At 43.7% G+C, this 26801-nt stretch overlaps 3 protein-coding genes across 4 annotated transcripts in view; 2 read left to right on the plus strand and 1 right to left on the minus strand.

Annotated features, from left to right (window-relative positions):
* SPN (sialophorin) overlaps positions 1 to 26801 on the plus strand; it is a 344473-nt gene that overhangs the window by 183738 nt on the left and 133934 nt on the right. The gene's annotated exons all lie outside the window — the stretch shown is intronic.
* HIRIP3 (HIRA interacting protein 3) lies at positions 1424 to 12063 on the minus strand. 2 transcript variants are annotated; one of them, XM_063301349.1, is made up of 7 exons: positions 11893 to 12063; positions 11022 to 11142; positions 10739 to 10895; positions 5669 to 7125; positions 4731 to 4905; positions 2990 to 3088; positions 1424 to 1696 (listed from the first exon to the last, which is right to left on the minus strand). In XM_063301349.1, exons 1-7 carry the CDS (start codon positions 11970 to 11972, stop codon positions 1551 to 1553), a joined length of 2235 nt encoding a protein of 744 aa, XP_063157419.1. In that variant the 5' UTR covers positions 11973 to 12063; the 3' UTR covers positions 1424 to 1550. The 2 variants fall into 2 exon arrangements, with proteins under 2 accessions (XP_063157419.1, XP_063157421.1); XM_063301351.1 differs by lacking the exons at positions 10739 to 10895; positions 11022 to 11142; positions 11893 to 12063 and adding an exon at positions 10452 to 10500.
* Positions 13404 to 25289, plus strand: INO80E (INO80 complex subunit E). The gene is made up of 7 exons (XM_063301343.1): positions 13404 to 13554; positions 15678 to 15748; positions 17084 to 17136; positions 19247 to 19322; positions 19909 to 20026; positions 23562 to 23690; positions 24767 to 25289. Exons 1-7 carry the CDS (start codon positions 13465 to 13467, stop codon positions 24968 to 24970), a joined length of 741 nt encoding a protein of 246 aa, XP_063157413.1. The 5' UTR covers positions 13404 to 13464; the 3' UTR covers positions 24971 to 25289.

The following is a 26801-nucleotide window of genomic DNA, read 5'->3' on the forward strand; positions in this document are numbered from 1 at the left end:
CATTCCAGTCCATTTCAGTTCACTGACGCCCAAAATGTCTATCTTTAATCTTGACATCTCACCAATAACCACATCCAATTTGCCCTGGCTCATAGATCTTACATTCCAGGTTCCGATGGTGTGTTGATCCTTAGAACATCGGATTCGCCATTCACCACCAGCACCGTCGGCCGCTAGCCGTCCTTTCGGCTTTGAGCTAGCTGCGTCATCACGTCTGGGGCTAGTTGAGCTCATCCTCTGTTCCTCCCCAGTAGCATTTTGACCATCTTCCGACCTGGGGGTCTCATCTTCCGATGGTATACCGACATATCTCTGGTTGTACTGATCCATTGAGTTTTCACGGCAAGAATACTGGGGTGGGTTGCCATTACCTTCCCCAGGGATCGCATTTAGTCTGACCTCTCTGTCATGACCTTCCCGTCTTGGGTGGCCCTTCACAGTTTAGCTCATGGCATCATTGAGGTGCTCAAGCTCCAGCACCACGACAAGGTAACGATCCTTTGCTGAAGGGCCAGCATGCTAATCCCACACTATCCAATAGATAGGAGACTCCCACCCAGTTTCCTCTTACCATGTTTATAGACACTATAATGGAACTAGTAATAGGGAAATGGACTATTGTGGAATCATGTAATAAGAAAATGGCTGCTACTGAGAAGACCACATAAGTTCCATTTCCCAGGTTAGACAGCCTGTTTCATGAAACCAAGCAACTTAGCCTTTTAAATAAACTATAGCAAGGCAGCCATTCCAGAGAGCCGGATTCTTTTGTCATCATAGGAGACAATGCTCAATTAATCAGCAAGCGCTTTTGTAAAAAAAAAAAAAAAAAACTTAGTACACGCAGAAGGGTCTAGGTGAGGAGTAGCTGCTGATTAGATCTGACTTGAAGGCTCTCCTGAGTTAAAAGTCCAAAACGTATTTTATTTACAAATATAAAACTCTTTTGTTTTCAATCATAAAATCTCAAAAATGTGACATGTACAGAGATAGAGACTCACATAACAAAAGGTAAGCGAAATCTAGCCTAGAACAAGAAATCTTCAGAAAACTCCCCACCCCAAAGAGGGAGGGAATACTTGGAAAATATGGACAGGAAGGAATGCTCTCCATATTTATATGGAACGAAAATAAAAGCTGTTCCAATCCAAAACACAGCTATTCATACTCCTGCTGAGTAATGTCAATGCTTGGGTAAAGGGGTCACAGAGTAGATAATTTAAAAATGATGAAATGGCAACATTGACAAAACTTGGGGATCTTAAAGAAACAGTGGATTTCCTTCTGTGTCCATCTTCAGAAAGTAGGAAGACCTTTGATCTCAATAGAGATACTTCTGTTCTTCCCTTCCCTTGCCCGGGGGAAATGCAATAATAAAGTAAGGATAGCTTATCATAAAATTCTTTTCTTTGCATTTTGAGAAGAAGAGGGGGGAAAAACGGTTAAGCATAAAGAGGTCCCCTCTTGGATGTTTGATGAGTTAAATCCGCATTTCCTCTCCAAAGCAGGGCAATGAAATGAGCGAATGCCAGCCTCTCTCTACCTCAGAGTCAACTGCTTTCCCCATCTGAACTGATAATTCCTCGAAGGTGGGACCAGTCTGTAGTGCGACGGCGAAGAGGCAGCTCCTCTGGTGAACTGGGTGACTCCTGGGGCTTGCTGTAAAGGCTCCAGACATTACGACGCTTCGGACGGCCTGCGCGGAAGGAAGAGGAGGGGAATGTTTTCCCGATGTGCTAGAACGGTGCCTCTACTGCCTGGAGACTGGCGGGCATCTCTGGACCAAGCTCACTTACTCTCCCAATTTGAAGAACCTCCATTCAGTGTTTACCCACCGTTTGCACCCAGGCAGAATCAGCTCTCCCGTGTAACGGAATGAGGCTGCTGCCTGGGAGGGGTAGGGAGAGAGCCTGAGGAGTGCTGAGAAGGTGCTGGAGGAAAAAAACTGCAGGCCATGTGCCCCTTAAGCTCGTCTGCTGCATTCCGAGCTAGTGGGAGATGCTGCTGTATCGCGAGTGTTAAACTCAACTGTCAGTCCAGCCAGGCTTTGTCTCAGAAATGGGAGTGGCACCACCTTGTTCTTTATTTGAGCAGGAACAGCTTTTTGGGACCATCCCAAACACTTTGCATTTCCACTGCTTACATTAGTGCACACCTGCTGGAGCCCTTCTATTTTACTTACACCCTCCATCTTGACCCTCTTTCTCCACCACGCCTATTTCCCTCTCAAAGACTGCCCTTAATGTCTCACGCTCTTTTGACCGCCTCTCCAACTCCCTCTGATGAACATTTAAAAAAGGGGGACCTTTTAGAAACAAAGCAGGATATCAATAGCATCTGATTAATTATGAAAAAAACGGAATGACTTTGGAGTTCAGTAATAGAAAAATCAAGAACAGATCTACCCTGACAAGTAGTCCTCGACTTACGACCACAATCAATTGGGACTGGAATTTCCATTGTAAGTTAATTGCGATTGTAAGTTGAGTCACCACATGACCAGACCCAATTTTATGACCATTTTTGCAGCGGTTGTTAAGCAAATCCAGTCCCCACAATGGAAAAACGGCAAAAAAATTGCAAAATGTGATCACATGACCTTGGGATGCTGCAACTGGTCGTAAATGTGAGCTGGTTGCCAAGTGCCTGAAATGCAATCATGTGACCGCACGGGGGTGGTGCAATGTTTTGCAACACTTGGAAGTGCTTTATAGGCTGTAAAGCATCCATTCCAAGGTCATCGTAACTTCGGAACATCATTAAATGGTTGTAAGTCGAGGACTACCTGTGTTTGTATAAAAATAGAGAACCAAATCAATATATTTGGATCATGAGTGGAATTGTACTATTCACGATTTCTCTGGGCTCCCATTTTGTGGGAGGGGTGCTCCCAAAGTTTATTTCGGAAAGCTTCCAGGATCCTCATGATACACCTGGACTTTTATATTAGCCACACCCCTTTGGCTCCTCCCCTCCTCATCCCCTTTACCTTCTGTAGCAATAATGTTGTTGATATCAAGTGAAGCCACTTCGGCCGCTTCTTCCCGCTTCTGCTTTAGGGCTTTACACTTGGTTAGAGATGGAGCTCCTAAGGAAAGGAAAAAGAAAATACGAGCAAAAAAGGGAGACGTGTGGAGCAATATTCTGAAGTGGCTGCCACTCTGGGACCCAAAATTGGATGTCCTATGAAACAGCTGCTAACAGAAGTCCAAGGCTTTTAAAGACTGCTTAGCAGGCAAAAATTCAACAGGGACAGCTGATCACTGGCATGAAGCAGTAAGAAAAGCAGATTGCAAGGTCACAAACATCCCCTGGAAAATGGGGGAAACCCGGCTTTGCGTAGACAGCCAGAGAATTGACTTTGAGGGAAACAGGCAAGAGCTAATATATAAGCAAAAGACAGCCAGTTTGGTCTAGTGGTTAAGGCATCAAGCTAGAAATCAGGAAACTGAATTCTAGTCCTGCCTTAGGCATAAAGCCAGCTGGGTGACTTTGGGCCAGTCACTTTCTCTCAGCCCTAGGAAGGAGGCAATGGCAAGCCACTTCTGAAAATCTTGCCAAGAAAACTACAGGCAGTTGCCAGGAGTCAACACTAATTCAAAGGTGCCCAAACACACACACACATTATATAAGCAAAGAGGCCTGAAACATTCCTTAAGCCCTGAGAAGCAAGATAGTATGTGAAAGAGACTTAGGCAGGCTCTCCCTGGTTCACTGGGATGTAAGAGGGAGGGGAGGTAAAGCACAATAGGCTTGCAAGATGCTGCTATTACAGCCTATCTCAATAAGGTATAATTCTAATCTTTCTGTGGAGTCTGTTTCCCGATCTGGTCTACCGATGGCCTGACATGGATCTTGCAAGCCTCAAGATAATCTCCTGATTTTCTACACCTTGCCTTATAAAGGTTAGATAATGGCAACTTTATGGAGAAGGAGGCACAGCTCAGAGGTAGAACACAAAGTCTGTGTTCAGAGGGTCCTGGGTTCAATTCCCAGCATTTCCAAGTAGGAAGACTCCTATCTGAAATACTGGCAAGCCATTGCATCTGCAAAGGGACTCAGCATTCAACAAGAAGGGCTGGTGCTCTTATTATTATTATTATTATTATTTATTAAATTTATGTCAGCGACCATCTCCCCCAATGGGGGACTCCGGGCGGTTTACAATAAAATAACACTAAAAACATATTAATTCTGGATAAAAAAAACTTACAGATGAATTCCAAATATTTAAGAACTTGGCATCCATGTTTTAAGATTGTGGAGAGAGGCTCAGGAAATCCCTGGTAAAATCAGTGAGCTATGGATGCAGACATGGCTTTCCTGGAGTCAAGAGGTCATAGCAGTTTCCATAAAACTGTCACTAATATTAGCAGTTAATTTATTGATCCTGAAAATAACTACTGAAAATTGGCTGGGCACACTTATATGTTGTTTGAAGAATTTACATCTTGGATTCAAACACAGATTGCCTTGGTACAAATATAATTTCTTTGATAATGGCTCAGTCTATTCTGGAAGCCAGCCAGTATGGTTTGCATTTATGCATTTATGGCTTAGTGTGCCGTGGCAACTCAGCTACCTGTGGCTTGTTCAAAAAGCCAAGATTAAACGAAACAATGGCTTAGCAATATGTGAATCTAGTATCCTTTCTTATTCAGCTCCCCAGAAAGAGATTCCCAAAGCTCAGCCCAATATCAGTTGAGTTACATCAAATGCCACTGACTAACCCTTCATGCCGAGACTTCCCAGCTCTTCTCTGAGAACTTCTATCTGAGCTCTGCGGGAGCGGCAACCCGCCAGGAGTTTTTTGTAATTCCGCCGCACACCACATTCCCGGATATAGCGTTTCAGGCGTTGGATGGATGGATGCTCCTCGTTTTTTCCAGAATGATGCTTCTTGTCCTGCAGCAGATGAGGAGATGGGTTAACAACCGGAGAACTTCCCACAATACTGTACGCTTTCCATGAACAGTCTTGAACAGATCACGTTTTCAAAAAGCATCCTTTTTTTTTTTAAACCTGTATTGCAAGGTTTGTGGTGACACAATTTGTATCGTGTGAGAAATCCACACATCTCAGACATCACAGTGCACACTGCTGAGTCAAATTGGCTTGGCTGCTGAGACCTTGAACACCTGTATTATTTGGTGAGGTCTCCCATCACTTACTCATTCTCTGCTCCCACTACTCAGCTCTGCTTGATTTTGCTCTGCAACACACCCCAGGGCACAAGAAGAACGGGCAATCTGCTTGCACCAAAGGTCATGCTTGCTAGGCCATTTCTCTTCAAGCAATTCACACAAATTTTGATGTGCCCTTAAAGAAGTTACACCAATTGGTCCTTGTTCCTGGGGAAAAAAAAAAAAAGATTCCCATGCCAAACTGGACATTAGCCCAGTCCTCCTCAACCTGGCCTCTTTCAGATGTGTCAGATGTCAACTTCCAGAATTCTAAGGAAGTTTGTTGAATGGCTGTTTTCTGCTAGGGAATTCTGGGAACTGCAGTCCCAGCACATTTGCAGGGCACCCGGCTGGGAGGTGGTGGTTTTGAGCAAATTGTGGAAAAATGTTGATGTAAGTGTGAGAGTATGCTTGCAGAGAATGGAAGGCAGGCAAATGTTCATTGTAAGACATATTTCTGAAGTCGCAATGCTGATGTCACTTACCTTTCCAAGATGATGCTGATTAGAAGAAGTGGGCTCGCCCTCTTCTGTGCTGGAGCCCTCTTCCTTGACGGATTCTTCCCCATGTTTCTCCTTGCTAGTGCTTCTCCTCCTGAGCTTTTCTGTCCTTCTCTTCTGCCGGCTTTGGCTTCTTCTCTTTCCCTTAAACTCACTTCCAGAATCCTCCGAATCAAGCGCCGATACTTTTTCACTGACACACTTTCTCTGCGACTTTTCTGCCCTTCTGTTCTTCGACTTCTCCTCCTCTTGGCTTGAGTTGCTCCCAGAGAGGCCCATGCCCTTCTTTTTCAGCATCCTGTTTTCCCTCCGATCTCCATCCTCGCTTTCATCACTTTCTGATGGGGGACTTCTTAGAGCCCCCTTCCTAGGCTGGCCTTGGCTTTCCTTGGTCTCGTTTTGTGATTCCCCATCACTGCTAGTGGACTCCTGCATCCCCTTCTTCTCCTCTTTCAAGCTCTTAGACTCATCTGCCTCACTTTCAGATTCTTCACTGGTGCTTCTCCTGGACTCCTGAATCCTTTGCGTCATCTTCTTCTCTACCTCCAGTTCCTTCCTGCTCAAGTCTTCCCTTGGCATCTTCTTCCTCCCTCTCTCTTTAGGCTGCCTTTTGTGTTTGGGATAATTCCTGGCCTGCTGGCTCCATCTCTCCCCGCTTGCCCTTCTTGCTCTCGCCTTCCTCATTGGACTTTGACCTGCAGAGTCCTCGGAACTGCTCCCTGAATCCTCAATACTCCTACTCTTCCTTCTGCACTGACGGTTTGCCTTCTTCTTCTGCAGACTACAGTTTTTATCAGAATCACCCCCTGATGCTTCCTCACTCTCATTCCCCTTTGAACCCTTCTGAGTTCCCTGACCCGCCCTACCTTGTGCTTTATCTCTACCGAGTGACTTCTCCTCTTCACTCTCACTCCACTCGATTCTTTTCTTTTCAGAGATTTTCTCCACCTCAGACAGATAATTTCCCCCCTCCAATTTGTTCTTTCCCCTTCTTTGCTCATTCATCTTCCTGTTCTTTTCTTTGCCTTTGGGATCAGTGGCCTTCAGTTCTTTGACCACCTTTTCCCTGAGCTTCAAGTCTCTTTGCTTCAAACTGTTCCCTTTTGAGACCTTCCTGTGTTCTTCAACCTCTTCTTCAAGGTCACCCTGTCCTGTGTCAGTGGCCTCCTCAGACTCACTCCCCACCCTGTCCTGCGGGCCCCTGTTCCACTGCCCCTTGGCTGTTTTGCTGCCTCTTTGTCTCTCCCTTCTTGCCTCCTGAAGTGGTTCTTTTCCTTTGCTCTTTGTACTTTCCTCATCGCTTCCAGACTCAGCAGTGTGATCTTCAGCTCCAGAGTCTCCTTGGTCAGAAGAATCCGAGAACCTCCTGAGAAGTTTTGGACCACCACGGAGTAGCTGCTTCTTGGAATCAATCCCAGAATCCCTTTCATCAGAACTGACTTCTGGAAAACAAAACAAAAAAGTAGATAAACTACTTTTATAGTACAGTTAGAATAACAGAACCTTGTGAGTCTGAATGCACTCCCCCTCCCTCCCTTTGTCTTCATGAGAACTAGGGAGGGTCTTGTCTAAGGCACCTTCTCAGGTTACAGTTCTGGCCCAGACACAGGTTTCTTTTACCTGACCATTGCCTTGGCAATGGCTCTTCCTCCTGTCCCTCAGGGCCATTCCTCTGACCCTGCTAGCTAGGCCATTCATGTTGGGGAAGGGCAACTGTTACTCTAAAGGAGGAATGCTCAACCAGAAGTCCTGAGTCTCCAAGTAATCCAAAAGCCTTGGATGCAGCACCTGAAGCGCCTTCAAAGTTGCCATTTTAATGTGACAGATAGGGATATTTAGGACATGGGGAATAACTTACTTTTTGCCTCAATTCCTCCCTCCCCTTTTCATCCTAGCTCTGCCCACTTCTGGAGTTCAGTCCCTGGAATTCCAGTCAAAGGTTGAAAGAAGTTGCACATCCCTATGTATCTGCCTGGTTACTTGTGGCAAATAATCCAGTTGTTGGTAGGCAGACAAAGGCCTCCCATTTTGGAAGACCAGATCCAAGTTAAATATGTAGCCTGCACAGCATTGCTTTCTTTTTTTAAAGCTTTATTAATTTTTTCAACATATACACAAAATACATAAAAACTAAAAAGAATGACACAAAGAATACTACAAGAAAAAATAAAACTAGAACTGTGCGAAAATACAGAGAAGACTATTACATGGTGCCTTCCAAATTTCTACAACAAAGATATATATATAACTCATTATCAATCTCTTACTCTAATTTAAACTAAGATAAATATTATTTCTATAAAGCATTTCCATCTCCATATGACATTCTCCTCTAAAACAAACTATCTCTCCCGCTTAAAAAAATAAAAATATCTTTTCTAACATAATTGTTCACCTCATAAGCAAATACTCAAATATTATCCTACTTCACTAAAATGTTACTCCTCTCTGCCTACCAAAATAACAAAAAATAAATTATCTACGTTTGGTTAATGTCCTTTTACCCAAGGTAAAATCATTATCGCCAAAACAAAAACATCAATCTAAACCTTTAAGAGACCATCCTGATAAACACATTTAAACAATTATCTGACTTCAAAATAGACTAAGGCATTTACATATCTCAGTATTACACACAGAGCTTTCCCCTTACAGGTCTCAAATTTAGCAGCCAACCTTGATTCTTGGTCTTGATTTTCCAGGAACTGGGCCAATCATATCTCTCCCTTTGCACCCGAAGCTCTTCTTTCTTCAGAATCAAAGTTAACTCTCCACAGTCCAATTTTTCTCCCTTCACTTTTTGACTTGGAAACGTTAATCCTCATTTTCTTCTTTAAAGAAGGAGCACTACTCTCAAAGTAGTTTTCACTCTAGTCTTCTTTTTCAAGTTGTTGGTAGGCTTTAGACTCCACTAGTTCTAAAAGACGGATCCAGGGCTTGGGTGATGTCAAGATAGAGTTCTTTATAAAGATCACTTTCATTTCTTCCATGTCTGTCCACAGTGTGTTACCAGGAGAAAAAAGATGTAAACAAGAGCCGTTCTCCCAGGAAAGTAGAGGCAGATAGCTTGAAATTCAACTCCACAGATTCAACGAAGTAGATAAATCTTTTATAATCCTCAGAACTTTAAGAAAATGGCAACAAAACAGCATAAATCTTTAAAGCCCAATATTAGAATTTAAATATTAAAAAGGCCAACTTTCCAAATTAATAAATTCCAAAAATAATGAAAATCACCAAGAGCTTTGCATGTCTTTGTTGCAAAAGGCCTCTCTTCAGTAACAAATAAAAACAAACAAAAAAAAACCTTGGTGTTTTAGAAACGAGGTGGCAAGATTTAGTGTCCATGTTACAGTTTTGGTGCAGCACCGAACTTGATGACATCCGTGCCTCCCAGCACTCTCAATCACGGATTGATCGCAGGGACTCCATTCCGTGACATCCCCCAAGAAAATGCTGTCTGGAGAACAAAAAGGGATGATTTCCTGGATTCTCCTTACCCAGAGAATTCTTCAGGCTGCAGGGATCCAGCCCACACCCAGAAAATGCTGCGTCATTGGCGCTGCTTAAAAAAGAAGTACCGCTCAGTCTGCCATTTCCCACAGGAAGCCGCACAGCATTGCTTTCTAACAGCCTATATGATTGGTCACTTATTTACCCAAGCACTGTAGCCCAGTTTTCATTTGGCTGCCTGTTTTTCCCTTTTTTCCCCCAAATTATTTCTATTTCACTTTTAAAATTCAAAAGCACATATAAGGTACTTCTTAGAACAAAAGAGGAATGAAAAAGCAGGAGGTAAAAAAAGAGTACAATGGAATCAGTATAAGAATAACAGCAGGGCCAAAAGAAGAGCAGAGACAATCATGTATGAAAAGGGTGGGCGAATGCAATGGCTTTGATCTGGCACCAGCAACTGCTCCATCATCCAATCACCAGCCTTTCCCAATCAAGTCCTTTGGAGTATATTGAAGCAAGCTCCCAGAATGCAATGCTCAGCCATCAGGGGTAGGATATCTAGTCCCCTCCAGATCTTCTTTAAATTCCAGGAAGCATAATCGAAGATCAAGGGTTACAGGATTGTTAGTCCAAAACACTTGGAGGACAACAGGTGGCCTATCCTTGGGCTCAGTGTGTTCTGAGATTTGCTGAATTGGCCAGGATGGAGGCTCACTTCTAGCAGACTGAGAAAGATGATAAACAGCAAGCGGATGGTACTCTATCAATTCAGAATGCCAATGAGGATGGCTTGGTATCAAAACCTCACAGCATTGATTTAGAAGATCAGCACTGCAGAATGAAGATTAGTTCACCTGCAGTCCCTCTGGATTAAGGCAGGAATACATTGCATAAATAAATAATAGAACAAAACAAAAAATAGAGCCCTTTGCCCTGACATCCTAGCTTCCCATGGGCAGAGGTGAAGGGTTTCTGACATACATGCTTAACTCATTCACTGATTCACCCTACTGTCTGGGTTTACCCAGTACACTAACTCATAATCAAAGGGCTGGATTAACACACTGTAAGAAAGACAAACAAGGTTAAAACTAAGCAAAAGTAACGTTATGATAATGAAATCATAGGTTTCCACTTACCTGGTGAAGTGAATTCTATAAACCAAGGCAGCTTTTTCATATCCTGGTATGTTTAAACATATATTCTAAAGGATGCATACAAATGCTTTCTGTGAAATTCTCGTGCAATTCTGAATCAAGTTTGTATGGGTAGTGATAGATTTATGTTATGAGCAATTGCTTGCAAAAGTAACCTTTATGGCAAACGTGGTCTGTTGGCTTTAACATTGTAAAAGAAAATAGAGATAAGTTGGGGAAAGTATGCAAGAACTGAGTCAGTAAACGTCACCTCAGCCCTGGGAAAGGAGATCTCTTCACAGCTACAGAAAAAGATGGGAAGGCCATTTTTCATGGACATTTACCAAACATTTGAAAACAACTCTAGAGCCCAGCTTACATATATTTAGCCTCTACCAGCTCAGAAAACATTGGTATACCAGACAGCATGTTCTAAGTACCATCAGATCAGAAATACCATTACCTAACTTCTTTCCAATCCTTTGTCTCTTCTGCTCCTGTTCGTTTTTGATCTCTTCATCTGAAGTGTCAGAGATGCAATGGGGTCTCTTGCGGTCTCCAGATTTGAAAGAATCCTGGACTTCAGTCCTTAATTCTAGATTGCCTGGGGGTTCATCAATCTGTGATGCATTACATTTAAAAGTTATAACTATGTGGATCCCTTTCATTGCTTCCCAAGGCATAACATGTTTGATTTCTCCTCCCCAAAAATCCCCCAGAAAAGCTGCCTCTCCCATCCTCAGCACCTTCATCTGGACCAGCTCTTCCTCCACCAGTCGTTTGAGTTGCTCCTTCTCCTCTTTAGATAGATTTTCCTGCCCAACATGGTCAAGATACTTCTTCCGAACAATGGCATGAGTGAGGATGCTGCAAGAGAGCATGATAAAGTCAGGCAGCTTCTGCTAAGCAACCATACAATATGCCAGTATATGGTATGTGTCAAGAAGAGTAGGGATGGGGAATCTGTGATCCTCCAGATGTTGCTTTTCAGTTGTCCATAATGTTGGCTAGGGGGAGAGAGAGTTCAGAATATCTATAGGCCACAAGGTCCCACCCAAATTTGTCACCTAAAGTAATCCCAGGATTTTTTAAACCATAATCTGCCACATCTGCTCTCCTATTTAGGCTTATTTTTCAGAGATGCAATTCTTCTGTTTTCCCTTTGTAAATCACGCAGGAAACACGTGCGAAGAGAGAACTGTGTGATTCTGGAGCCATTGTTGTCATCTAGGGATCTCAATTTCCACCCAGCAGGCTACTCTCAGGCAACAACTTCCAATCTAAGTCATGCCAGTGGGTTTTTACTTTTTTCTCATGTCCAAGGTCATACTCATCATCATCACTTGTTGCAAAAAGAATCGCAAGGGGTCAAAACCTGAAGAATCGCCCTCAGCACCAACCACTACTTCTGCTGCTGCAACTCGGCGCCCTCCAGGCATACGGGACGTCACACCACCCATAATTCTCAGCCGGCAAAGCATGGTCGGAGAATGATGGGATCGTGGTCTAGCATGTTGGGGCAAGTGGCATTACGTTCTGCAAAGTAGCCATCAGTCTCGGCTAAGAGCGCGTCCGCCCCCCTTTGCCTACAAGGGCGACCCGGAGCCTAAGCCGCACCTGAGGTCAGGGCTTCCCCGGAAAAGACCGGTGATGAAATCCCGCATATCTCGCTGCCGCCCACCAGCGGCTCCTGCCATCCTTTCCCGCCAAATGACTCCTCCGATCCAACGTAGCCCTTCCCTCTGCAAAGACTCATAGGAGCTGCAGTCCAAACTGTGCGTAAAGAGGCGGGGCCGGCGGCGAACGGTAACAAAATGGAACGCGCATGCGCAATCTCTTTACCCCCCCCCCACGGCTTCAAGGGAGATAGAGTCTATGAGCCAATGAGGGCGGAGGGCTTGGCCTGCGGGCTTCTTGGGAAATGTAGTTTTTCTTCGGGACAATGCTTCAGCGTCCTCCTGAGAGCGTTTTAGCAAGGAAAGGGCGTTACGGAGCTTTATAGGCTGGTTCAAGGAGGTTTTTTTTTCTCGGATCTGCAGCTTTGTAGCAGTCTGCCCCAATCAGACGCCGTCTAGATGTGTCAGACAACAACTCTTATTAGCCCCAGTCATTCCTTATGTTGGGTTGGAACAGTGTTTTTCAACTGTGGCACCTTTAAGATGGGTGCACATGCTGGTTATGGGAATTCTGGGAGTTGAAGTCCACCCATCTTAAAGTTGCTGAAGTTGAGAAACACTGGGTTGGAATACTGAGAATTCCAATCCAACATATCTGAAGGACCCCAAGATGACATCATCATCAGTGTGAAAAGTATCTGCAAGTAAGGATAAAAGGGTTTTAGCCTCCTGCTCTTCTTAAACAGAGCTATCTGGCTCCTTACTGTGTACTTCGAAAGCTCACACTCTTGTGCAAGTAAAAGTTGAAGATTCAGAAAAGAAAGGATACACTCAAAGTTCATTTATTTGTTACATCAGCCAGGTGTGGTTTATTACTTGATTATTACTAGCTGCTTTGTTAGTATTGGATTTTTTTAAATAATGTGATTTATTACAGTATCATAGTTGCATTTGTATTTTACTGTACCTGCTCAGTCTTTTGATTTGGTCGAGCTGCAAAAATGTAAAAAACAAATAAATGGTCACATGGCGAACAAAGTGGACACCAATTCTCTTTGAGCTGGGACCCTAGTACAACTTTTGGGGATAGATCTACCTGGCCAGCAGGCAAAAGTCAGCTTGGTGGGTGAAATGTTCTGTAGCTTTCTTCTAGGCCAGCTTTGTATTACTTTGATTATGTATGTCTCCAAATTTCCATTCGTATGAATGCATGGATGTGAATAGCGTCCTAAACATTTCCCAAAGATTACAGTAAAGTACTGAAAGCAACAGGGGAAGCGAAAAGATGGGGCATTTACCCGTACCCAAAGCGGGACGGGAAAGAGGTTTTACCAGGCTAAACTCAGTCCTACTATTTTAACAAACGTGGATAGGATTTCAAATCACCCCAGGAACTCTGAACATTAAGAAAAGTTTCACCCCGACCCGTCATTTCATTCCCTCACAATGCATGCTGGGGGGCGTAGTTCTGAGCTCTCGACGAGGCCACTTTCCGAGGCATGCCGGGAGATGTAGTTTTTCCTCTCCAGCTTTGTATCGCGGTTCCTGTCCCACGTTACTTCCCCAGCTGGGCATGAACGGAGCAGGCGAGCCGGATCCGGGCGGCGGGGGCTACAAGAGACGTTATAGAGCCTTGAAGAGGAGGCTCAAATTCCTGATCTATGTAAGTGGCGGGGAGTTTCGGGGGAGGAGGGGCATTGGTGCAGGCAGAAAGAACGGGGCTGGGTCGGAGCAGCAAATAATATTTTAGGAAGACGTGGGCATGGGGGTGGGGGGCGAGGCTAAACTCTCCAGGTGAGAATTAGAAGGGGAGTTTTGCAAGAAAGGATAAATACACCCCAAACATCTAAAGATATCCTGGCATTTTGTGGAGGAAATGCAGTACATGTGGACGTTTAGCACTCCAGGTTTGATGACACGGGGAGATGAGGGTGATCAGAGAGACAACACCTTCCACAAGATTTTATAAAAGGATTATTATTTTGCCACGTGGTCCATAAGAACACAGTTGCTCATGTACATGTTTAATGGTGAATATATGGTTGAGTTTGCACCAACCCTCCAGACCAGTGTTTCTCAACCTTGGCAACTTGTAAGATATGTGGGCTTCAACTCCCAGAATTCCCCAGCCAGCATGCTGGGGAATTCTGAACTGCAGAAGTTCAGGTCCTAACTGACCTATGTTGCTTTCTTGGGAGCAGTTCAGAAATGATTTGCTCTTGCCTCATGTCTGTCAGCATGCAGCCGTAGTGTTCACCCATTCAACAATTAGTCAGATCCAACCAAGTTTAGTTTTTACAGGTCAGTAAACTTGTCTACAATTTGTGACTGACTACTTTGCTAGATGATATTCTAGAGGTGACGAACTCGTCCCTGGGGGAGCTGGGGGTGCTGACGACCGACAGGAAGTGGGCTGGTCCGTGAAGTCAGGAAGAGTCAGAAGCGACTGAACGAATAAACAACAAACTTTGCTAGAACCAGACCATCCTAGTGAACTATTACTATTTATTTAGGTGTCATCTGTTAGGTGAGCCCAGCAATTGTGTTTTATTCACATCTTAAAGTTGCTGAGATGGAGAAACACTGAACTAACATGTTGCAGAATTTGGGGAGACTGCAAGAAAGGGGGTTGGCCCCACAGGGTGCCACCTGGGTGACAGACCCTGGTTTCCAAACCACAGTGCCTGGATTCACATGACATGTTAAGGCGAAATTAAGCAAACCATGAAATGACGATATGTGCCCTGTCTCTCAAATATTCAGTAGTATAAATGGGACGATAATACTAATCCACCTTGCAGGTTGCTGGGATTACCTCCGAAGCCCCCAAAAGTCTGGGGAGAATTTCATCTGTATTTAATACAGCCAGTAGTATTATCACTCTAAAGAGCTATTTTCTTAAAACAGCAATCGTGCATACAGGGGAATAATTCACAGAACAACATTGTAAAAGACTAGCATGAATAATTGTACTATATTGATGATAATGAACAAGGGAGCCTACTCAGGCAGAAACACAAAATTGCTCCCTCTTCCATCTGGCCAAGAACTGAAACTTAAACAACCAGCAATTTGCTGCTACTTGATGGCTCAGAAGGGCTGCTATTTTGCTGTGCCTGTTTGCAGGATTTGAAGGGGGGAGGGGGAAGGATCAGCCCCCAAAGAGGGAAAATGAACCAGGGGTGGCAACTGTCTGGGATAATACCTGGCACTCACTTAGCGTTTCAGATCCCAGTGACACAGGGGGTGGGTGCGTGGATGGGCAGGTGAAATAGAGGATCTGTCGTGTTATATATGAGAATGCCGGTTATATGTTAAACATTATGGATCCCCATTCCTTGATGACATGAGGAACTGGAGTGTTGAAAGTAAATTGAATTTCCTCCTACAAGGTACCAACCACTTTGTGACACAGCAAGTTGGTGTCTTTGCAGTCAAGGCAGCAAGGCTAAGGGGGAAAGGGGTAGTAGGTTCTGCCTGACATGACTAATTATGTCATGCTTATATTTCCTAGGAGTCTGACAAGGTGGATTAAAGTCCATACTCTATTTTCTTAACCATTTTAAAGTATTGTGTTATAAAGGTTAAAAGATTTTAATAATATTGTTTCGATTTTAGGTTTAAAATTTTATACCTGGAATGTATTAGTTTTAGATTTTAATAATAATGTCTCATTTTAAGATACGTGTGTATCGTTGTTACTACTAGTATACTTGAAATGGTCTGGAGATTTATTCAATAAGCTATTTAGTTACTTACACTTAGCCTTTTTAAATGGATTCTCAGGAACAAGAATGTTTCCAGGAAGAGCTGAGAAAAGCACAAAGAAAACTCTTGAAAGTTTCACGGGATAAAAGGTGAGCTGATTGGACGAGGAAGGATGGAGGGGTGTGTGAAACGGATTCTGGTACCAGAATGTGGAGGTGGAAAGGCGGAACTAACACCTTTTTTCAATTGAGTCTGGAGTCTTCGATGGCAGGCAAAAGTCTGACTGGTCATTTTATTTTATCCAAACACCATTTGAATGTTAAAATTGGCAGCTTAATATTTTGAGTTAGAGGTAGAAGAGACCTAATCTGGTGTAGTGGTTAAAGGCACCAGGCTAGAAACTGGGAGACTGTGATTTCTAGTCCTGCATTAGGCCCGAAGCCAGCTGGGTGACTTTGGGCCAGTCACTCCCTCTCAGCCCTGGGAAGAAGGTGGCAGTGGCAAACCACTTCTGAAAAATGCTGCCAAGCAAACTGCATGGACTGGTCCAGGTAGTCACCTGGAGTCAGTACAGGCTTTTGAAGGCACCAAAACAAAACTACAGTTGAAGAGACAAAATCTCTTTGAGATACATGTGGCAACCTAGCCTGGGTTTGGAAACAAAGCAAGACCAGGTCTGTTAATACTTGCAATGGAGACTGTAAGGCCTTAATAGCAATGGACAGAAGCAAAGGGCCTGAGGCCAGACTGGTCTATTACAGTAACAGTGGACAGGGGCCAACTGCTCTCTCTATTGAGAAGTGAATGGCTCTCAGTCTGTTGCAGTGCCTGGGTGGGAGTAAAAGACATTGGGTTTGAACCTTGGATCTGCCATATAGAGATTATAGCTTGAAACGTAGTTTGCAGTTGCTGGTTTTCTCCACTTTAACGGCTTCTCTAGTATCTGTCAATATCCTCTCTTACCAAGAGCTGTGTCTGTGAATCTCAGCCTACGAGCCACCTACAGTAGTTCCAGAATTGGCCTGAGACTACCAGGGAATACTGGGCTAGTAGAGTAGGCTGGGAAATCAGAAAACATCCTGAACGAAGGCAGGGACAAGCTGCTGTCATAGTTGCTAAGAAAACTCCAGAACTGTGCCACAAAGTCTCCAGGAGTTAGCCTGACTTGGGGAAGATTTTACTTTGTACAGGATTTTCAAGGTTATCCAGTCCTTGGCCCTTCAACCTGTCTTCAGTATCAGGGCTAAGTTCTGGATACAAGAAGTGCAAAAACATTTTAAAAGGGAGGTGCCTCAGAGTATGTACAGAGGGCCTTTCTCTTGCCAAGGAGTAACCGCAGCTTGATCCTGGATGCCCTGCCCTGGAATACAGGATGCCCCAGGAAAGTGGCAAATCTTTGGAGCCAGCCTGAGGCCTCAGTCTCTTCTTAAAAATTAAGCATCAGATCTGAGTCACTGCTGTTTCCTATCTGTTTCCTTTTCTAGTTTCCTGCTTGATCGCCTGCTGCAGTACGAGAATGTGGATGAAGACTCATCAGGTAAACTGAGGCTCACAACCTCCATTTGATGGCACTGGGAGAAAGGGCAGGATTTCCCCGGCTCTCTTTGTGTATGGGCTTAATAATAATAATAATAATTTGGCTGATGTGGACACAACATCATCTATTCAGGCAGGAAGAGAATAAAACAATGACAGGGCAGGACAAGGATAAATCTTAATCAAATCTGACATCCTCATAACTGTTTGTTGTTTCCCTTTAAACATAAAAGTGGCTCGTATTCCACATTAGGTACCAAGGGCCACTGGTACCTTTTACTTGCTAATAGATATTATGGAATCAAGACCAGTGCAAGTCCCCAGTGGTGGATTTTCTGATTCTGGTGTAAGGTGGCGTTGGTTAACAGTTAAATAATGCAGAAAACACCTTTGAATATAGCTACGTCTGCTTGGCATGTAAAATTGTCTCAAGATGGACTAGAATTGTTGGTTCAACAATCAGTTGTGCTTTTAATAATTGTGCATGTATGTACAGGTAGTCCTCGCTTAACAGTGATAATTGGGGTTGGAAACTCCGTCATTAAGTGATGCAGTCGTAAGTCGAAAAACCATATGACTGTGCCGCTTATCAGTGGCAAGTTCCAGCAGTCCTGGTTGCTGTCATTAAGTGAGGAGCTCCCGTGATTGCGACTTCCAACCTCCTGCCAGCTTCGTCATTGACTTTGCTTGTGGGAAGCTGGCAGGGAAGGTCGCAAATTGCGATCCTGTGACTGTGAGATGCTGCGACATTGTAATTGCGAGCTGGGGGCTGAGTGCAGGGGATGCTGCAATGGCCTTAAGTATGAGTAACTATCACTTGTTCAGTGCCATCATATGTTCGAATGGTCGCTGAACCAGTGGTCATTAAATGAGGACTACCTGTATAAGCAAGCATGCAAATAGTTAACTGTGTTACAAGTTTAATCCTGTATATGAGCTTTCCCTAACCTGGTGCCTTCCCAAATTTATGGACTATAACTTCCAGAATTCCCAGCCCAGATACCTAGGGAAATCTAAAGTCCAGTCTAGGAGAGTTGGTTGAAGAAAGCTGCTAAATCCACTTCTGCAGGAGGAAATTCCATGGAACTTATTTCTGCCCAGACACATGAACCGTTGTGCTGTTAATCTTTCTTGCTTGTTTTTTCCCTTTTGGGCTGGTGTGAATGGTCCCTCTTTTCCAGTTCCTCTGCATGTACCATGTTTTTATATTTGTCCTTGTAAAAATTAAAATTTGATCGCTGTATTCTGCATTTGGTCCCCTTGAGGAACCAGCTGCTGATTACTGATAATATTTGATTCCTCGAGGAAGTGTTATTCTTAAGCACTTTTGTCTCTCTATTACATTTGGCTGTCACTGGCTTTTTATTTTAATATCCAATGGTCGGGGGAGTTTTTAGCTGGCCAGTTCACCCTCCCTATTATCTAATTTATCTGCATTTTTCTTGCTGCTCAGTGCCATTGGTGATTTTGACTAGATTGGATAAATGATCCATGAATTTTTTTTTATTTGAAAGCTGTCTTTATAAAGATGAATGGTTAGAAATTGAATGTTGACGTTGTTTTGGAGACGTCTCCATTTTGTTGCAAATGTGTCTGTTGCTGTATCTCTGATAACCTCAGTTAAGAGGGCAGGCTACTGGTGAAAAGTGAGATATAAATAAATTGGATGAGTGACTTGCTCCTAAACACACTTTGACTGTTCAGAATGATGCAGACTAGAAGTGTAACTAAATGCAGAACTTGGTGTCCAAGTACTCAGGCAGCATCACAGTTTTCTTAAGATGGTGTACAGTTCAGTAAACATGATTTTAGAAGTGTTTGATGCACAGGATAGTTTGCAGAACAAGCTGAGGGAAGGTGGATTTCTGGGCCAAAGTAGCTATACTCAGTGTTGGAAGGGGGAGTCAATGCAGTATTTTGACCTTGAACCCAGAAGACTTGAGTTTAGATTTCCTCTCAGCCTTGAAAATTTCTGGGTAGAGCAACTGGACCAGGTCACCTAACCAACCACACCAGGGAATGATGCAGATTAACACGATACCTTTATGTGAAGTCCATAGTTCTCTGGCAGAAGGAGGCTGAATGAATTTGACCAATGTTATTTTTCTTAGATTCAGAGGCAACAGCCTCATCAGACAACAGTGATGGAGAGATGCCAAAAGGGATGGAGCCTCAGTCCCTCAAGAGGTGAGTATGTGATGGGCTTCAGGATGGAGAGAAAATGCAGATGTCCAAGATGACGGGTAACTACTTGAGGCTAAGGGCTGACAAAAGAGGTAGAATTCTTGGGTTTGGGCATTTTCAGCATGCTTCCACAGTGACTTTCCTGTACTACTTTTCATTATGCCAGTGTTTTGGCAGTGGGTGAGGGAGGTGGTCTTGTGGTCTGTCTTCAGAGGCTAGACTAGGCCCACAAGCTAGAACAGTGTTTCTCAACCTGGGCAACTTTAAGACATGTGGACCTTAACTCCTAGAATTCCCCAGCCAGCCATGCTCGCTGGGGAATTCTGGGAGTTGAAGTCCACACCTCTTAAAGTTGCCCAGGTTGAGAAACACTGGGCTAGAGGTTCCCCATACAAGGTGTATGGCTTATCACAGTCACGAGTTGATCTGTTTTGAAAGTCAAGGGGCCTTCTTTGCCTGTTGTACCTTACTGAAACAATACCACAGATGATTTTAGCAGGATGGTAGTTCCCATGTATCAAAGATACACTGTTTCTATGGAGCACATTTTTGGCAATTTTTCATCCATGGCATCTCTTTCTGCTCACAGAAAACAAAGCCCCCAGCTTGGCAGTGCCTCATCACCATCCTCCTCAGGTCTTTCTCTCCAGCCAACATCTGGTTTTGGGCTTCCAGCTTCAGGGACATCATCCCCCTACTTAGCCTCTGTGAGTAATCCTGTCTCCATCTGGGTAATAGGGCAGAGTAGATAGTTGTCCATAGCAAATCCTGAAGCTGGGAAAAGGCTTTGCGGAGTTTGACCATTCCCTAGCCTGATTTCCTTCAGGTGTGTTGGATCAGATCTCTCCTAGCTCCAAGCCAACACAGCCTTTGGCTCTGTTGGGTTGGGATGATGAAAGTTGCCATCTATTGCTAGGAACTAAGTCAGAAAAGCTTGATTTTCAGTGAGTTTAGGCAAACTTTTGACCAATTACCTTGGGAGTAAGGCAGCACAGCCAGGAATCAGTTGGCAAGGAGAATTCTCAGCCATTATTGATTACTTTCCTCAGTTTTTCTAGACCAAGATACCAAATTTGCAATAAAGGTTTTCTTTGTGCAATGGTCAGCATGTTTAGATTGGTGTTTGAGTGGGACTGCTGACTGTTGCTAACCTCCCAAACCCCAACACTGCACAGCTAGTAGTCCTGTTCCATAATATACGCCCCAAATAGGTGCCCTAATGTCAAGAGCAGATTTACTGAATGCCTGGGTTTGCCCAGCATGCTAATTAGTTATTTCATTAACTCCTGTTTTGATTTGCACATATCCTTGAACTGGAGAAACACAAAATGGGCTGGGTTGACACACAGCACTCTAAGCCAGAAGCCCACTTCCCACAACCAAGATTAAACCTAAACAAGCTTAGCATGTTTTACAACTGTGGGTGCTGGGACTTTAACTGATCTAGTTCCACCCCTGTCCTGCTAACCCAGCTGATATTTATGTCAGAATGCTTTGGCTTCATCCCATCTTCTCCTCTTTAGCCTGATTTCCATGTCGCTTCCATTTCACCTCATTATTTCTGAGTGCCTAGTGCTGAATATAGGCATAAAAATTAGGCCTCCATCTATCTTAGTCAATGGTAATTGAATTCCTCAAAGAACACAGCATACGATTCCAATACATTTGGAAGTAAACTGCTTTTTAAAAAAATGATGCCTAAATGAAGAACTGTAAATTGTTTCTGTCTACATGGTTCCCCTGCCAACCATTGGAAAGACTTCAGTTTTGCACCTTTTTGTACTGAGAGTGTTTCAAGTTTCTGCTGTCCCAGATCATCTGGATGGCTGCAGGGAGACAGATAGCTTAAATGGGGAGAATGACGTAGTGATGGTTTTTCTCATGTGCTAAAGTGAATTTGTAACAGCTGCTTGAGGGGCCGACTGCACTTCAGGATCACCTTTTATGTCCCCTCATCTCTGGCACAATTGCGGTGATAGTGTGGGGGAGGAAGACTCGGCAGTGCCTCAGTTGCGGTGATGAATAACTTCTCCTTTCACCCTAATGAAATTAGCAGAGAAACATATTTCAGTTCTAGTGGGTGTGGATGATATAGTTTTACTTTCCCAGATCCTGATTGGCCAAGTAAGTCTGTGTATGCTCTGGTCTGACCAATTACTATGCCTCAGATGCTTTAGAAACTAATTACACAAGACCAAGATGGTGGTCTTTGCCAAAGGGCCAATTGGGATGCTAAATAATAATCCCATTGAGCAGGTTAAGCCATTTAAATTACTTATGCATAGTCTTTCATGACACAGCCTTATATCATACACAAAAAACCTCAAGTTGTGTTGCAGCATTGCAATCATTCTTCTACACCAGTGTTTTTCAACTTTGGCACCTTTAAGATGTGTGGGCTTCAACTCCCAGAATTCCCCAGCCAGCTGGCTGGGGAATTCTGGGAGTTGAAGCCTACATATCTTAAAGTTACCAAGGTTGAAAAACACTGTTTTACACTAAAAAGATGTTATTTAGCCCTGCTGCACTGCGAGTGTACTTAGAGTGTAGTAGTTATATGGTGCCCAGTTAGGCCCATATAGTTCCTTAGCTCCTTTAGAAAGAATCCAGACTAAATTTCTTAGGAACATCTTCCAAACTCCTTGCTGTGTCTCAAATGCAATTCTTCCTTTGTAGGCCAGCACCAGTTAGATCAAGACCAACATTTGGTTATATTTTTACATATTGGGCCAAAATATGTGTTGCCCATGTTGGATCCTTACTGATTGTAATTTTATTTCATCCTGGCCCAAAGTAATAAATTAAAAAATTGGAGCTCCTTGGATTTTCCTTAACTCAACTCTCTGCACTTGGGCATGAATGTGCAATAGCAGCTTTGAAGCGATGGATTTAGGACGTTGATATTCAGTTAGGCCTGGCATCTCTTCCAGAGATATATTTCTGATTAGCTCCTTCACCTTCCTTAACCAAATCACAATTCTTAAATGTAGGAGGGTCTTAGAAGGGAAATACAAGGACATCCCTTTTGGATTGAAGGGAAAGGGGTTTTTGAAGCCATAAAATATGTCTTATTGTATTGCCTCTTTTATGCTGGCGCATAAAAATGTAAATAGAACCAGTCAGAATGACCGGGAAATTTACTGAGATGTGAGGTTATCAATTCTGAATTGATAACCCCACATCTCAATAAATTTCCCGGTCATTCTGACTGGTTCTATTTACATTTTTTACTTTCAGATCCATGTAATTCTGTTAGGTTAAGTGTTGCTAAGTTTTGTTATGTCGTATGTAAAATGCTCAGCTGACCGACCAATAGGTCCAGTTGATTTTATGATCTGCACCCACCCATATTCATGTAGCCTGTTTTACATTGCTGAGTCTCATTATGTATTGGCCATTGACTGAGATAACAATTTTCTCCTTCATCAACATGGCATAGGCTCTGGAAGCCATGGGTGGCCTAGGTAGTATGTGCCCACGTAGGGAATTAGAGTCTGACCAAAATGCTGGTGTTAATCTGGCTTGCAGGATGAATTTGTGGACATCTCAGAAAAAAAAGATGACTCCGGAGAACTATTTCCATTTGAAGTTTATCAAATTATGCGTGGTTCTGAGAGACTGCATTTTTTCCTAGGAGTGGGATGGTTTCCTTGCCTGGTACAAACATCAATAGACTCAGGATAGATCAGAGAGTCCTTTTATGTACTGTATGGAATTTTCTGCTCCAGTATATGATGGCTGCTAAGAGAGATGGCTTTGAAAGAAAGAATTTCTTCATAGATCAGCCGGCTCCTTTTAGAGCAGGCTGTGCACCATGGAAGGGCTCCAGATTCAGGGCTAATGTGGAAGACTGGGAGGACTATGGATCCCCTGGAAGGATCCAGTTGGTCTGTGTGGGAAGAGAAAACTGGGTTACATCAGATTTTTCCAACCTGGCACCATCCAGTTGTTACAGAGCTCATCACCCCCACCAGCATCCCTGTTGGCTGGATGTGATGAGAATGTTGACCATCTGAAGGGGTTCAGGTTGGATTGCCTGTCTGAGTGGGTTGGTCCCTTGCCCTGAACTAGCAGGGCTGGTGTGAAGATGACGACTAAGCCTTCCCTAGCTTGATGTCCTCTGGAGGTGTTCAGACCACAGTTTTAATTCAACCCTCCCCAGCTGGGGAGAATCACCTGCTCATCATTCATATTTTGATTTTTTATTCCATTTTTCCCTCTCGCCATTCCTTTCCCACCCAGCTGAATTCACCCACTTATGCTCCCTTTCCCTCTGACTACTTGGCACTGGGGCCTGAACCTGTTCCCCCCCAGCCTGACACCAACGCTACTCGCTCTGCCCGGCGGCCGGCAAGGCCCCACACGCTCAAGGTACCTCAAGGAAGGTGGGGGGTGGATGGCAAGGAGGGCTGTCTGTGTTTCAGAATATGCAGTCTTGCTTTAGGGGCATGCTGAACTTGGCATATACAGTGCTGGATTAAATTCACAACCACGCTCATACTTAGGTGGGGTGAAATGAATGTGCAGGGCAGGGTATGTTTCAGCTTACAAATCAATATTGAGATACTTTCTGTTCTTATGGAAGTTGCACTGATTTAGCTGAATGAATAAGAGATGATAAAAGAAAAGTGATGCATCTCTGTTGCAAACTTCAAATTAACTTTGCACCCTTGTGCTGTCATGGCTTGAGGCTTCTATGACACATTTTGTGAATAATACTGCACACCTGGAGCAGATACTCACTCATCCAGACTTGCTTTTGATTCTCATGCTTCTGGCTGCAGCCATAGAAGTTCTAGATGAAATGAAAATGGAGCTGTTGTGGGTTTGTGGGTTTGAGGGATGTATAATAAGTTCAGCATTGCATTGTGAGAAAAGAATCTTGCTGATTTATGGAATTTCACCGTGCCTTATGTCTTTGTGTTCATGTACCATGATAAGTTTGGGTGATACGGCATATTAATTAAACCAGTATTAGTTAGCCCATGCAGTACAGTAAGGCAGGGTACTCAGGGTGAAGCCAGGAGCTTTAAGTGTGTTGCTAGTGGTAACATGATCACTTGAATTGCTGGGAGCAAAACTTCTGCCCCTTGGGGATGATTCCGGGGGCATATGGTCCCAAGGCACCCATTTTACACCTTAAACCTCTAGCCTTCTAAAAATGGTGGGAGGATTGTTGGCTCTGTCATTCTTGGGGTGCTCTGGGGCATGGTGATGGCTCCCATGTGGCTTGTGGGATGTGAGTGGCTCAACCCTATGTTTAAGCCATAAACCACAGTGGACAGACCCCAATGGTTGGATTTGCACAGTGTACCAAAGCATCATCATGGGTCAGGATGAAGTGAAACACCAGACCTGCATGTGGCCATGGAAGAAAGTGGGCAGGAGGAGAAAGTCACAGGGCCCAACATCCCTCTTAGTTTTTTCCTTTTTCTTCCCATCTGCAGCTTCCCCTGCCCCCAGCCTCCCACTCGGACTGTTCATCCGTCGTGGTGGGCTTACCCTTTCCTTCGCCCCGAGGGACTCCCAAGCTGCCGCCGCCCACCATCCTCAGCACGGTGCCCCATCAGATGTTCAGTGATGCAGGGGAAGGAAGTGGCGAAGACCCCCTGGATGGTGATGATGAGTTGGTAATCGACATTCCCGAGTGACGGTGGCAAAAGAGGCGCATCAAGTTTGAAAGGACACAAGCCTCTTGGTTGTGCGCAAGGGGGATGGTGCCCCACCATTTTATTTTATTATTATTTCTTTGTTTACAGACTCAGGGGGAAAAACATGCAAAACAGTCAATAAATGGGATTTTGTTTTTGTATTAAAAGCATCCAGTTGCGATTTCTACACTATGTTCCTTTTGTCTCCTGAAACCCATGGGCTTTTAAAAATACCTCTCCCAATGAGATCAGACATTTCCGGACCCTGTTGCGTGATGTGCCGTCATTTACACATTGGCAAAGAAAAATCTGCTTGAAATAGTACGTCTGTTTACTAGGTAGAGCAAACTCTCTCTCTTGCTGCAAAACAAAAGAAAAGAAAGTTCCTCAAAAGTCAAGGGACTCTAAAAAAAAAAAAAAGTGCTTGAAATCTCCTAGTTGGGGTTGGAAGAGAGAATGAACCGTATTAATAATCAGGAGTTTTTCCACTGCAAGTGTAAACATTTGACATCTTATCACTTCCCCTCACCCAAGTTAAGCACAGTTTAATGTTCAAAATGCTTGCAAGCCGAAAACATTCCCTGCATTGTAACTGCATTTTTATTTATTTTACAAGATGGTTTCTCCAAATGTTGCTCACTGCAGTGCTATATTACTTTTGCTGCAGATATTTTTAGTGCTGGTGGGAATACAGTAAGAAACTGTCCTGTAGTAAAAACTGTACGGGGGCAAAAAAGAGGATCTTTTCTCAGTTGAAAGAAGAGAATATTTTTCAGGTCTGGGTGAATCAGCTTTAAGAGAAACGAAACAGCTCATTTTACTTGGCTGAAAAACAATTGTGTATAAACACAGATGGAAGATACTACCTCTCTTTCAGCATTGATTCACATCTTACAAAGCAAACAGATTTGTCACTTGGATACTGTGTGTTTCTTGGTGAACAGCTATGCTGTTCAGAGAGGAAGTGAGTGTTTTTAATTGAGGTGGTCCAAGATATTTCGGTACCTCAGGAAGAAAATGGGGGTACTTCTCCCCCACCCTCACTCTCACAGAGTGATAAAATAAGAATAAGCTAAATGGTAATTTCTGCCTTTAATGTTAATTTCCACCTTTAATCACTAGCTTGCTTGCCTGCGACAGACCTCTTCAGTTAGGCTAAGAGGAAGGCAAAGTCTGCTCTGTGCATGTGTCAGACCCATCACTCTTGCTAATTTCAACAAACCTCTTCCCCTAACCCAGGTCAGGGCTGGCTGAGTCTGTTCTGTAAACATATGATGGCCAAACAAGGCCAATCCAGTGATGTTTACATTTGAAAGTAGGAAAATCTAAAGGCACAATTACAAGCAATTCCATAGGGAGAAAACCGGCAGACTTTTCAGAAACTAGGTGGCTGCCCAGAAAATAACATTTAGGAAGTTGCTGAACATTTTAGGAAGAAAGAATTCACACAGAAAGCGCAACAGGGCTCTAAGAAGAAGGTAGATTGTCCAGAAATACAAGTGAATCGTTGATATTGTATTAGGGGAAGGAGAAAAAAATGGTAAGTATGCCACTTAATCAGTTAAAAAAATACTTGCCGATCCTTGTTTGTCTGAAGCAAAGCTACAGCAAACTTTGCTTTAAACAGCATGATTCCCATTCAAGACTGACACAGAAGGTTAGAACATTTCTAGCTTAATGCCGTTCGGGGCTGGATGAGTTGACCATTAAGGTGTAATGATGGGTATTCTCTCGATCTTTGTGAACCGCCTTGAGAAACTCTGGGACGTGGGCATGGTATCAGGACAGGAGATCAGTGAAAAGAAAAGGAAAACAGACCACTCTTCCTGGA

The sequence above is a fragment of the Candoia aspera genome, chromosome 4, assembly GCF_035149785.1.
Source record: "Candoia aspera isolate rCanAsp1 chromosome 4, rCanAsp1.hap2, whole genome shotgun sequence".
Taxonomy (NCBI): Eukaryota; Metazoa; Chordata; class Lepidosauria; order Squamata; family Boidae; genus Candoia; species Candoia aspera.